At 42.7% G+C, this 14,983-nt stretch overlaps 1 protein-coding gene across 1 annotated transcript in view; it reads right to left on the bottom strand.

Moving 5' to 3' along the window:
- Positions 1–14,983, bottom strand: part of LOC124712248 — a 108,896-nt gene that overhangs the window by 54,051 nt on the left and 39,862 nt on the right. Inside the window, exon 3 of the mRNA XM_047242543.1 lies at positions 11,607–11,817. Coding sequence (XP_047098499.1) covers positions 11,607–11,817 — 211 coding nt within the window. The remainder of the gene's footprint in view (positions 1–11,606; positions 11,818–14,983) is intronic.

Below are 14,983 nucleotides of genomic sequence, written 5' to 3'. Positions count from 1 at the left end.
AAGAGAGAGTGGACGAACATACAAAGAAATCCTTTCAAAGCTTTGGACAGTTTACACATGTTCATCTTACTGAAATTTCTTTTTTGTAACAAATCATAAATTGAGAAATAATATTAACTTAATCAATACAACATGCAACAAAAGATAAAGATAAGTTTTATCTTTTACCAGAACAACTGCTGTATTCACACTTTTAAAATGCTCAGAAAACCATTAAAATAACGGTTTGCGAAGTCTAAATTCCAAAAACACTCTACATAAAGTCATTGTTTAGGACATTGGCTAATGAATGTATTGAATATATTGAATCAATGAGGATCACAATGCTGTGTGTGTGTGTGTGTGTGTGTGTGTGTGTGTGTGTGTGTGTCAATTGAACTTTGACAGGAGATGAGTTCTGTGTGCACATTCACAAGCAAGAGAGAAAGAGATTATCAAAGCAGTGGCAGCATGCATCATCTCCATTCGGGAAACAATCAGAGGCGCAGGCATCCACTACGAAGTTATACTGATGAACTTCTGGGTTGTAGGAGGAGATGAGGTCACTGGAGACGGAGCACAAGCTTGGATTACAGAAGGATGGAGAAGGAAATCATCTGGGCTCTTTCAAAGGAACCATCCCAGCATTTGCCTTAAGTGATTCAGGGAAATCATGGAAAACCTCATTCAGGATGGCCAGAGACAGGATTGAATGGTCGTCCTCCCAAATGCAAGTCCAGTGTGCTAACCACTGCACAACCCCACTCAGGTTTTTGGGTTGTAAGGCACCCTACCCTGGCGTGTTTCCAGAACAATTAGCGAAACAGTGACCAGTATTTCTTGCAAATAACTTGCTGGTAAGACAGTTGGGGCCTGGTATCGTAGGGAGTACTGCTGCTCCACGACAAGCCACACACTCATACAGATGTGGAAACTATGGATGTCCTATGTGATCTGAAGTTTTGAGATGTGGAAATATCCGCAACATAGGGCAAACACAGCAATACCAGATCATCACTTGTTTGGCTCTTTGAAAGAATGTCTGCTTGGTCAAGTTAGCAGGTGATAATAAGGTCACACGGATAGCGTAAAAATGGTTACAGTCCATAGACTGTATTTTTTCTGTAGGGTATCAGGAAGCTTGTTTTGCTTTTATCCTGAATGGCATCAGCAACCTTAAAGGCATGGAAAAGCTGCAAAGCAGGATGATTATGAGGCAACATTTATTTCTCAGATATACCTATACGCTGAATTAGAGATAGTTGCTGAGTTAGAGAACAAACACTCGTTTCATCACTGTGAATTTAATAGTTTGTCATCTCTTGTGCTGGAATCTTACCAGAACTTCAACTGGCCATCAGAATGACAGCTCAGGGCAGGATATGAATTGAGAGAGTATTTTATAATTGTCAGATTATCTTGCATGTTACATGATCATTCATGAATTGGACTTTTTGTTCCAGGGCTAAAACATATTAATGAAAGGGCATGCACTGACCGTCATGAATTTTAATGGAGGATAAATGGGCCACAGTGCAGTAAATACCTGGCCATTTCAATATTAGTCAATGACATTTAGTAAAGAGCCATGATGATAGAATAAAGGTTGACAGGTTGTGAGCTGCCAATGGCAGTGTACGGGTAAATAAAAAACTGCTTGACATGACACCTATCACTTGCTAACAGCAGGTAGTGGAGGTAATCTACATCAAAGCACCGAAGAAAGTGGTATAGGCATGCGTAATCAAATACAGGGAAATGTAAACAGGCAGAATACGACACTGCGGTTGGAAATGCCTATGTAAGGCAACTGTCTGGAGCAGTTGTTAGATCGCCAGTTGAAGTTCTGGTAAGTCCCAGTCAAAAGAGATGCCAAACTGTTACATTCACAATGGTGACAAGAGTGTTTGCTCTCTATCTCAGCAACTATCTTTAATTCAGTATACATGTATACCTGTGAAATAAATGGCAGGTTATCAAGATGTAAGTGAGTTTGAATGTGGTGTAATAGTTGGCGCACAAGTGATGCGACACAGCATCTCTGAGGTAGCGATGAAATGGGGATTTTCCCATATGACCATTTCACAAGTGTACCGTGAATACCAGGAATATGGTAAAACATCAAATCTCTGACATTGCTACAGCCAGTAAAAAATCCTGCAAGAGCGGAACCAATGATGATCCAAGAGAATAGTGCCACACAACACAAGTGCAACCCTTCCACAAATTGCTGCAGATTTCAATGTCGGGCCATCAAGAAGGGTCAGAGTGCAAACCATAATCAGAGCCGAAGGCCACTCACGTATGATTGATGACTGCATGACACAAAGCTTTACACCTTACCTGGGCCCATCAACACTGACATTGGATTGTTGACAACTGGAAACATGTTGCGTGGTTGGACGAGTCTTGTTTCAAATTGTATCGAGCAGATGGATGTGTATGGGTATGGAGACAACCTCATGAACCCATGGACACTGCATTTCAGCAGGGGACTGTTCAAGTTGGTGGGGCTCTGTAATGGTATGGCATGTTGGAGTGATATGGGACCCCTGACACATCTAGAAATGCCTCTGACAGGTGACACAAATGTAAGCATCCTGTCTGATCACCTGTATCCACTGGGCAAATCCAGCAGGACAATGCGACACCCCACACGTCCAGAATTGCAACAGAGTGACTCCAGGAACACTCTTCTGAGTTTAAACACTTCAGCTGGCCACTAAACTCCCCAGACACTAACATTACTGAACATATCTGGGATGCCTTGCAACATGCTGTTCAAAAGAGATCTCCATCCTCTTGTACTCTGATGGATTCATGGACAGCCCAACAGGATTCTTGGCACAAATTCGCCCCAGCACCACTCATATATTAGTTGAGTCCATGTCACATCATGTTGAGGAACTTCTGCGTGCTCATGGGGGTCTTACACGACATTAGGTGGGTGTACCAGTTTCTTTGACTTTTCAGTGTATATGTCGGTGAGGTTTATATTGGATAAAATCACAGCCTTGATATTTCCACCATCAGGACACAGCAACCTAAATTCTGATCACATGAACCCTTTGTTCATCTGCAACAAATTGTGCGTGTCCTGTAACTTGAGCAAGACTACTCCCATTGTATGAAGAAAGCTCCACAGACTTGCGAGTGCTTGTGTGGAACCTCAGGTCACCTCACCTCAATGCATGTCTGTGTAGCTGTTGGGTGAATGTGTGTATCTTTAACCAAAATCTAACTAATGCACATTAGGTGTTGATATCAGTTGCTCGGTCATTCAGCAAGATAGCTCCTCAATATTTATTGTTTATTTATTTTATTTTTCATACTCAACTAGACGTGCAATAACATTGTCTCTATCAAGCAGAAAAACCTGGACCATGAATGCAGTTCAGAGCTCTTCTTAAGGCGTACAGCTATTTCATTTACAGGGACATCTGGTAAAAGGTATGTCACACTAACCATCTGTGACTTTTAGTGTACATCACTTCTCATATATATGAATTTTACTGTCGTAATAAAATTGTGACTGATTCTTGAACGTGCTGAAATCTAACCAAACTTTAGGTGTGAAATTTCACTTTGTGGAGATTATTAAAGTTGCTAGGAACCAACTGGGGGCGGTGTATTTATTGTTAAGGCTGTACTTTTTCTAATCCAACGGTGGCATCTCTAAATCCTTCTGAATGTAATTAGATACCTACAGAATATTATACTCTGTTCATCATAAGAATAAACCTGATGTATACATTAAGCCATGTACTCTTACATGTCTGCTTGAATTTCATTGGATTTCTTTTCACGTGGAGTGAAAGCCAAGCTCTTTACAGCCACGTACGACCATAAGGATCGCTGTGTGCTGTGTTACATGGACATAAACTGAGCGATAATGCTCAGCTTTAGCGGCGCATTAAACTAGGACAGCACTGGCCAGCCAGCGGTCCAACTAGCCAGCAAAGAAACAATATAGCTTCGAATGTCATTTAAGTTTTACAGATAGTGAAATAATATTCGGCAAAACTTCAGCACTACCGCACGCTTCTTAGGTGACCAGACGGAAAGCATAAAATGCTCTCGTTCTCACCTCACATAGCATTCTAATTAAAAACAAGAGTAATGAAAATTCCTAACTTAAACACAGGATAATTTTTCTCAGCAAGCCAAGTGTGATGCAAAAGCATACTGGAAGAATTTCACCTTACTGTTGAATACTGAAGCCACTGATGGTATTTCTTACAGTCAGTCGTCTGTTAATCTCTTAGCTCCTTCCTTATCCGAATCCGAGAACTACATTGCAGTTCTGGAACTGTCGTCTGGTACGTTGATAACAACAAAACCACGAAGCCAACCAAGCGCCGCATTTTCTTTTGAAAAAGCTGTGTGCGTTAGTTCCAGTATTCTGGCAGCTAAACGGTCTTGTTACTTCTCGGGCCAAATCCCTTAAATTGGCTCCTGATCAGTTCTGTTTGGTTCATATTGTAATCGTACAGTGGAAAGTGTAAAAATGCAGCATTCGTTTGGTGTGCTCGATGCTGTGAAAATGATAGTTTTTCATGTTTCTACGACATGTTTCTGTGGTGCAATGAAGAGTACTTGGTTTTTCATTTTTGCCTTAAAAAATTAAACTTGTTTTCGTAACTTAAGCAACTTTTATTAAATGTCTTTCATACAATATCGATAATAAATAATTTATATAAACAGGAATTTCACGTGCAGTATGTAATTAGAAACAAGAAGACGTGCATTTTTCATAGAAATGATGATGAATTTTACAATTACGAGACTTGCATATTTCAAATTGAATGAGAAAAAAAATGACTCAGGGGAGACTTGAACCAGCGAACAACGGAAAACTTCGAAGCCGGTTACCTTAGTAAATTTATGAAAAATATTAAGAACTACCTATTTCTCCACGCTTTTTAACCATGTTCCACACGCGTGTTTCACTGCAGAACATGAAGCAGCCTCAGCCATTTGCATACCACGTATTAACAGCGCGACAATCAGAGCACAACAGTGCGGAAGCTGTGACTGTACACCATTTTGCAAATAAAAACTACTTAGCTAAAGCGTGATTAAGAAAAAACGTTAATGGCTGTTAACAGATTTGAATATCTTGAAGTTTCATTTAACGAAACTTAGTAATAACGTATCTAATACATAAGTAGGATCTACTTCCGAGAGTGTAACACCACCAGTGTACGTGTGCTAGAGCAAGACTAATCTAGGTCTGCCAACAACCATTTCTGAGTTAATCGTAAGAGCAAATAGACATGTAACGTGACTCACGAGGTGGGAGTATGTGGATTCTGCATGAGGTCATGAAACAGACTGTGTGAGGCCATGGAAGCACCGAGAATTAGAGAAAATCAATGATTCACAATTTATAGATTTTTCACCCTCATGCATTATATGCTTTCCAAACAAAAAAATTATTAACACTAGGAGACATCAGAGTATTACCTCGTAACACTACCTTCTAGTCATGATAATGGCATTTTTTCTTCAGATATGCCACATCCAGCTGAAGCCACTGCTACCAAACTGTGGAGATGATGATTACTACATTGCATCCATGGTCCCAGTAATATTACAGTAAATGTCTGTAACTAATATTGGGTGATTGAGTGTGCCAGTTGAAGTGTGAAAGGCTGCCTGAGTGTTCATGAAACCAAGAATGTATGCATGCAGCTCTGTCAGCACAATCTTTCTCATCTTGTCATGAAGATGTAGAAGTAAGAATATTGAAATAAACAGCTTGCTTCATATTCACAGTAATCAGCATCAGTGGGTCCAAGCCAAGATACAACCCCCCCCCCCCCCCCAATCCCGAAACATGACACAACCATATCTAGCCTCAACTGCACCCTAGATACAACACAGATTAAATGTTTCATTGTTTCATCTGTGCCCTCAATGCCTTGTAGCATTTGAAAAACGGTTAAATCAAGAAATGTTAGTTAACACTGCCTCCAGTCAGCTACTGTCCAGTTTCTGTGTTGTTTTGCCCTTTCAAGATGTGCTGATTTAGGTGCCACTGCAAGCAGTGGTCTTTTGCATGAGAGTCGACACCAAATTTCGACTGCATGCAGTTCACGTCGAAATGTTCCCTCAGAAACTCGTCCAGATGAACCTGCACTGACTAACAGCAAAAATTCTTGTCAACTTTTAACTCAACTGTCATTGGCAAGGCGTGAGACTTGGGTCAGGTTTATGTTGGTTAGGATCTTCCTGTGACCACATATGTTGTGGTACACCACACCTTGTGTGTGGACACACTGTGTTGGTACATTTATTTTATTTATTTATTTATTTTTTTTTTACTGTTGGTCTGCCAGCTTTTCAGTCATCCGCCTCGATAGCAGAATGGCCAGCGCGACAGAATGCCATGCTAAGGGGTCCAGGTTCTGAAATTTTCTCCGCTCAGGCACTGGGTGTTGTGCTGTCTTTATCATCATCATCATCTCATCCCCATCGACTTGCAAGTCGCCAAAGTGGCATGAACTCATAAAACATGCACCAGGTGACCGGTCTACCTGATGGGAGGCCCTAGCCACATGACATTTCAGCTGTTCAGCAGAGTAGTTGTTTCCATTTTACACACAACATTTCAATGAGCGACCCTGATGTGTTCTTCTGACTGGTGGAATCCAGACACTACGTACATAACCACTAGCACCCAGAGCAGACGATTGGTTCAGTTATCAAAACACCGAGCATAAAATGGAAAAAACAAATCAGCCTAATAACCAGAAGACCACAATTAACCAATCATGCTGAGAAACCTGCCTGAACATGATAGCTTCTTTTCGCCAATCTACCAAATCTCAACGCTGATCCCACTTTATTACACTGATTCCATACAGCCGCTTGGCACATACTACTGGACTGCCATGACTTACACCAGCGGTGTACCTGGTACGAGGCCTGCATCATCTACAGCTCTCAACAGCAATCAGTGTGATTTTTCAAAGTGGTGACTCATACACCACCTGACTAAAAACATGAAGCACCAAGAAACGATTAGCTCTAAATGTAACTTTGTACATGAGCATACTATTGATGGGTATGTAAACTACATATAAGAGATGCAATTCTCTGTAACAGGTAGAATGGTCAGGAAATTGCGTTATTGCCATTCATGTTTAGTGTTTTTACCAGGTCTGTTAGACTGTACAAGGTGGTGTGAACAGAGTCAGATGTTGAGTGATCACTGAAGGACACGGAGATGCTGTGTACTCACGTGAGACAACATTATCAGCACCTTCTGGAGTTTGAAAGGGGCTTCAGTGAGAGTCTGTATTTGGCTGACTGGTCAAGTCGTGGGATATCTGTGCGGCTTTCAGATGCGACAGTGGCGCGATTTTGGACTGTGTGTAAATAAGAGGGCAGACATACTCATCGTCAAGGCTCTGGCACACAATATGTGACCACTACCATGGACGACGACCCTACTGTGAACCAAGCACATTGTAACCCTTTCACATCTATGCTTGCCATCCGAGAATAAGCTATGAACTCTTTGTAACTGTTCGCATCATTCCACACAGTCAGACCAGGGAATCACTGTTCTGTCACGTGTGTAGGCTGGCATTAACACCGCAGCAAAATAGGCTGCATCTGGAGTTGTGCTATGAATGGGATTCATGGACTGCTGAAGAATGGCGTCACTTTGCATTCAGTGATGGATCAGGATTCTGCACCACTCCTTATGACAACTGGTGGTGAGTATGGCGGCAACCTTGGCAGCTGTCCCATTTTTCCAATGTTTTACAGAGGCACAGAGGTGTTATTCCTGGCGTCATGGTGTGGGGAGTCATCGGGTATGACTTCAACTCACGCCTAGTAGTGACTGATGGAACTCTGAAGGTCTAACAGTACATCACAGACATCCTGCACCCTGATGTGTTACCTCTTAGGCGACAATATCGTGGTGACATTTTTCAACAGAACGATTTTGACGGTTCATTTCTCTATGAATTGTTTGCAAGATTTTGAGGTAATCCTGCGGCCAGAAAGGTGCCCACATCTGCCCCACTGGAACATGTATATGACCAGCTCCGATGTCATCTGCATCCCAGGACAAGTATCTAGGATATCAAGGACCAGTTACAACATTTGTGTGATAATATGCCTCAGAAGATGATACAACAGCGTTATCTGCATCTACATGGATACTCTGCAAATCACATTTAAGTGCGTGGCAGAGGGGTTCATCGAACCACCTTCACAATTCTCTATTATTACAATCTCGTACAGAGCGCGGAAAGAACGAACACCTATATCTTTCCTTACGAGCTCTTATTTCCCTTTTTTTATCGTGGTGATCGTTTCTTCCAATGTAGGTCGGCGTCAACAAAATATTTTCGCATTCGGAAGAGAAAGCTGGTGATTGGAATTTCGTGAGAAGATTCCATCGCAACGAAAAACGCCTTTCTGTTAATGATTTCCAGCCCATTTCCAGCCCAAATCCTGTACTATCTCAGTGACACTCTCTCGCATATTTCGCGATAATACAAAACGTGCTGCCCTTCTTTGAACTTTTTCGATGCACTCCGTCAGTCCCATCTGGTAAGGATCCCACACCGCGCAGCAGTATTCTAAAAGAGGACGGACAAGTGTAGTGTGGGTAGTCTCCTTAGTAGATCTGTTACATTTTCTAGGTGTCCTGCCAATAAAAAGCGGTCTTCCCCACAACATTTTCTGTGTGTTCCTTCCAATTTTAGTTGTTTTTAATTGTAATTTCTAGGTATTTCGTTGGATTTACAGCCTTTAGATTTGACTGATTTATCATGTAACCGAAGTTTAACGAATTCCTTTAGCACTCACGTGGATGACCTCACACATTTCGTTATTTAGGGTCAACTACCAATTTTCGCACAATTCAGATATCTTTTCTGAATCTGTTTTGCAATTTGTTCTGATCTTCTGGTGCCTTTATAAGGAGATAAGGAACAGCAAAGGGCCTATAACAGTACCTTGGGGAACGTCAGAAATCACTTCTGTTTTACTCCACGACTTTCCGTCAGTTACTATGAACTGTGACCTCTCTGACAGGAAATCACAAATCCAGTCACATAACTGAGACGATATTCCGTAAGCACGCAATTTCACTACAAGCCGCTTGTGTGGTACAGTGTCAAAAGTCTCCCGGAAATCCAGAAATGCGGAATAGATCTGAAAGCCTTTGTCCATAGCACTCAATACTTCATGCGAATAAAGAGCTAGTTGTGTTTCACAGGAACGATGTTTTGTAAACCCATGTTGACTGTTTGTCAGTAGACCGTTTTATTCAAGGTAATTCATAATGTACGAACACAATATACTGATATGAGCCTCTAATTAAGTGGATTACTCCTAACCTTTCTTGAATATTGGTGTGACCTGTGCAAATTTCCGGTCTTTGGGTACGGATATTTCGTCGAGCGAACGGCTGGTTATGACTGTTAAGTATAGAGCTAATGCATCAGCATACTCTGAAAGGAACCTAACTGGTATACAGTCTGGACCAGAAGACTTGCTTTTATTAAGTGATTTAAGCTCCTTCACTGCTCCGAGGATATTTCAAAAAATGGTTCAAATGGCTCTGAGCACTATGGGACTTAACTTCTAATGTCATCAGTCCCCTAGAACTTAGAACTACTAAAAACCTAACTAACCTAAGGACATCACACACATCCATGCCCGAGGCAGGATTCGAACCTAAGACCGTAGCAGTCACGCGGTTCCAGACTGAAGCGCCTAGAACCGCACGGACACATCGGACGGCCCCGAGGATATTTACTTCTACGTTACTGATGTTCGCAGCTGTTCTTGATTCGATTTCTAAAAAATTTACTTCGTCTGCTTTTGTGAAGGCATTTCGGAAGGCTGTTTTTAGTAACTCTGCTTTGGTAGCTCTGTCTTCGATAGTATCTCAATTGCTATGGCGCAGAGAAGGCACTGATTGTTTCTTGCCGCTAAAATACTTCACATACGACCAGAATCTCTATGGATTTTCTGCCAGGTTTCGAGATAAAGTTTCGTAGTAGAAACTGTTACAAGCATCTAGCATTGAAGTCCGCGGTAAATTTCGATCTTCTGAAACGATCGCCAATCTTGGGGATTTTGCGTATGTTTGAATTTGGCATGTTTCTTTCGTTGTATCTGCAAGAGTGTTCTGACCCGTTTTTTGTACCAAGGAGGATCAGCTCCGTCGTTTGTTAATTTATTTGGTATAAATCTCTCAATTGCTGCCGATACTGTTTCTTTAAAGTCAAGCCACATCTGGTCTACACTTACATTATTAATTTGGATGAAGTGGAGATTGTCTCTCAGGTAGGTGTCAAGTGAATTTTTATCTGCTTTTTCGAATAGGTATATTTTTCGTTTATTTTTGGAAGATCTGGGGTTTACAATATTCAGTCTGGCTACGACAACCCCGTGTTCACTAATCCCTGTATCCGTTTTGAGGCCCGTTATTAGCTCAGGATTATTTGTTGCTAAGAGGTCAAATGTGTCTTCACAACCGTTTACTATTCGCGTGGGCTCATGAACTAACTGCTAGAAATAATTTTCAGATAATTCGTTTAGCACAATTTCGGATGATGTTTTATGTATACCTCCGGAATTAAACATGTCTTTTCGCCAACATATCGAGGTTAATTAAAGCCACCACCAACTATAATCGTATGAGTCGAGTACGTGTTTGAATCAAACTCAAGTTTTCTTTGAACCTTTCAGCAACTGTATCATCTGAATTGGGAGGTCGGTAAGAGGATCCAATTATTATTTTATTCCGGTTGTCAACAATGATCTCTGCCCCTACTAACTCACAGGAACTATCTACTTCAATTCCGCGACAAGATAAACTAGTCGGCCGAGGTGGCCGAGCGGTTCTAGGCGCTACAGTCTGGAACCGCGCGACCGCTAAGGTCGCAGGTTCGAATCCTGCGACCTCTACGGTCGCAGGTTCGACTCCTGCGACCGCTACGGTCGCAGGTTCGAATCATGCCTCGGGCATGGATGTGTGTGCTGTCCTTAGGTTCGTTAGGTTTAAGTAGTTCTAAGTTCTAGGGGACTGATGACCTCAGAAGTTAAGTCCCACAGTGCTCAGAGCCATTTGAACCACTCGGTAAACTACTTCTAACAGTAACAAACACGCCACCGCCAAACGTGTTTAGCCTATCCTTCCGGAACACCGATGGGTTCTTCGTAAAAATTTCGGCTGAGCTTATCTCCGGCTTTAGCCAGCTTTCAGTGCCTATAACGATTTAAGTATCAGGGCTTTCTACTAGCGCTTGAAGATCTGGTACTTTCCCAACACAGCTACGACAATTTACACCTTTTATACCGATGGTTCATGTATCTACGTTCTTCCTTCATAGTGTTAAGTGGGCTCAGACTGCCAAGTTCTTTGTAAATCTGACTCAACTTTGTAATCACCGAAACAACAACCCATACCCTCTCAAACTGTACAGTTTCATTTCGTTTTCTCCTCCGCTAATGAGTGTTCCACTTTTGACAGGAAACGTATTTTGTCTGGTGAGCTTATCTAACAATGTGGTCAGGTGTTTTGAAGTGTCAAACACTACCTGCGTAAGTCACTAGTCGGCAAGTTACAAAAGGAAACAAGTGATACTGACTGGAGCGCTGCTGGCGGGAGGGCGACCTCTGCAGCTCCTCCTCGAGGCGGCGGCGGATGCGCTCTGCGTCGGCGTCCAGCGGCGCGGCGCCGGGCAGTCTCTGGAGCTGGATGGCATGCAGCCGCAGCAGCAGCGCGTGCAGCTCCTCCTCCAGCGAGCCGCGCCGCGCCACCGCCTCCACCAGCTCCGCGCGCAGGTGCACCAGCTCCGCCTGCAACATCACCACTTCGTCTCGCACACACCCTGGATGGCAGTCGCTAGGCACCAAACACGAGCACAACACTGGGAAAGAGCGCATCTCTCTTTACATACACAGAATAGCCTTCAATGAACACTGAGGTGTCGAAAGTCTTGGGATACCTCCGAATATTGTGTCGGACCTTCTTTTGCTCGGCATACTGGGGCAACTCAGTGTGGCATGGGCTCAACAAGTCGTTGGAAGTCCCCTGCAGAAATAGTGAACCATACTTCCTCTAAAGACGTCCACAACTGCAGAAGAGTTGCTGGTGCAGGATTCCGTGCACGAACTGACCTCTCAATTATGTCCCATCTCGGGCGATACGGGTGGCCAAATCATTCGATCGAATCAACCGTAGTGTTCTTCAAACCAATCGCGAAAAATCGTGGCCTGGTGACATGTTGCATTGCCATCCATGAAAATTCCACCGTTGTTTGGGAACATGAAGTTCATGAATGGCTTCAAATGGTATACAGATAGCCGAACATAACCATTTACAGTCAATGATTTGTTCAGTTGGACCAGAGGATAAGTCGATTCCATGTAAACCAGCCGACACCATAATGGAGCCAACACCATCTTGCACAGTGCCTTATTGACAACTTGGGTCCATGGCTTCGTGGGGTCTGCGCCACACTCGAACCCTACTATCAGCTCTTACCAACTGAAATCGGGTCTCATTTGACCAGGCCACGGTATTCCAGTCGTCTAGGGATCAACCGATATGATCACAACCCCAGCAGGGGCACGGTAGACGATGTCGTCCTGTTAACAAAGGCACTCGCATCGGTCTTCTGCTGCCATAGCCCATTACGGCACATTCCGCTGCACTGTCCCAACGCATACGTTCGTCGTACGTCCTACATTGGTTTCTGCCGTTATTTCACGCAGTGTTGCTTGTCTGTCAGCACTGACAACTGTATGTAAGCTGCTCTTTGTCGTTAAGAGAACGCCGTCGGCCACTGTGTTGGCTGTGGTGAGAGGTAATGCCTCAAATATGGTATTCTCGGGACACTCTTGACACTGTGGGTTTTGGAATATTGAACTCCCTAACGATTCCCGAAATGCAATGTCCCATGCATCTAGCTCCAACTACCATTTCGCGTTCGAAGTCTTAGTTCTCGTTGCGTGATCATAATCACATAGGAAACCTTTTCACATGAAGCACCTGAATACAAATGACTGCTCCACCAATGCGCTATCTTTCTGTACCTTGTGTACGCAATACTACCGCCATCTGTATATATGTGTGTGTGTATATATCGCTACCCCAAGAGGTCAATATTGTTGCTCAAAGCTACACGCTTATCGCCACTCACCTTCAGTCGATTCCTACACTTGCCTTTAATTGCCAGCAAAGCAGAAAACTCATGTTGGTATAAATAAGTTGTCGAGAAAAGCATAAGATGTCGGAAGGCGATTTCTCGAATTTTAGTGTATGGAACTGCTTTTTTTTTCTTAGACCTAAAACTGCTCCAAAGAATCAGATTCAAATGCGTCCTTGTAGTTTCTGTCTTTTCGAATTCACTGAGCTCTTGCTGGATTTCTTCTGCGACTTCCCCAGCATGAATGCTAAATTTGGTTGGGAATCAGTTTTTAATCAGCTTTAACTCCAGTTTTGTTATATTCTGGAAATACTGTTGAATTCATCAGGCAACATTTGCAGATCATTGTTCATTTTTTCTTCTATGTTTATCCTTAACGTGTCATGCTTTTTATTATCAACGAGTGCTTTCAATGTCACTACCCATAATTGAAGTATGTACATTAAGACATGAAATCTATCTCCAAACATAAACATATTTTCGACGCCTTCTGAACGTTAGCGGAACCTTGCAACTGCAAGTTCAACTTAATCGAATACGTGAAAATATCCACAAGATAAGCCAAATGCATCTGAGGTGTCGACGGAAAACTACTAAGTCTTTCACTTTTTTTTTCCTCGCCTACAAACAACTCAACCTCTCCTCTAAGTCCATTTTAGGGCACAATTCTATTTATTTACTTATTATTTACTTATTAACATAGTCATGTATTTAAGGCGCTGCTTTTGATAACATTTACCGCATTTATGTCCATTTACACTGTATTATTAAGGCATTCAGAACAGACTTCGAAGCTAACGTTTGGCGAAGTACGATACAATGCGTCAATAATGCCGAAGGATTCTTCAGGTTTACTAACGTCGCTAGACTGGAGCTTGATCCTAACCGCTGGGTCACCATCCCTCCAAAACGTTATTATTTCCATGATGTCCGTTCCTTTTAATGTCATTTCCATTTCACGCGAAATCAATAATTCTGCCTTGCCTATGTTGCCGTCATCTGAAAAGCGGAGAAACACGAGGAACTGGCAATAATTAGAATTGTTCATCACACTGCAAACCGAAACATGGCAGTTTTTTAATTTCTGAAACAAGTTGCAACTCGATATCACTTGACATTAGTTCAATTCGAACTTCAACCGTGTTGTTCGACAGTTTTTTTTTTTTTTCCTTCACCTCTGGAACTTCTCCGACAACTTGATGATTCACGAGTGTTTCTGCTATAGAGCGAAGCTGTTTTTGATTGTGCTGTCAGTTTCGATTACTCAAACGACGCTACGATTGATTATTAGTTTAACATAAAAAAGTTTAAAATTTTAAATCATTCGCGAACCATATTTTAATTCTTGCAAGGCAGTGGTTGGGAACCAATGCCATGCAATTATGAGCCCAAACATTACGACCGGCCCCACCACAAGTTTCGAGACCGCCTGGTGGCGTTGCTGACACCTGACGCGGAAAGGACAGAAGGATTATATAAACGGAGCAGATGCGAATGGGCGGCTATGAAGCCCGCAAATTGGAAAATCCACTAATGCAAGCGACTTTGACAAAGGACAGGTTGCTACGGCCCGGCGCTTGGGAACGAGCATCTCTGAAATGGCGAAGCTGGTCAGCTGTTCGTGTGCTACAGTCGTGAGCATGTACAGCAACCGGTTGAATGCAGTGAAACCACTATTAAGGTGTATTTTTACTGTGCGCCTTGCGGCTAGTCGCCGAGTGGCTGTAGCTTGCCCCAGGCGGAAGTAGAGGCGTCCATTGTGAACACCGCTGTTAATGGAATCGCTCCCCCGTACATGTTCAGGAAGAGGCATA

Source organism: Schistocerca piceifrons, chromosome 8 (genome assembly GCF_021461385.2).
Source record: "Schistocerca piceifrons isolate TAMUIC-IGC-003096 chromosome 8, iqSchPice1.1, whole genome shotgun sequence".
NCBI lineage: Eukaryota > Metazoa > Arthropoda > Insecta > Orthoptera > Acrididae > Schistocerca > Schistocerca piceifrons.
The sequence above is the reverse complement of the archived record's forward strand: the minus strand, read 5'-3'. Positions and strand labels throughout refer to the sequence as shown.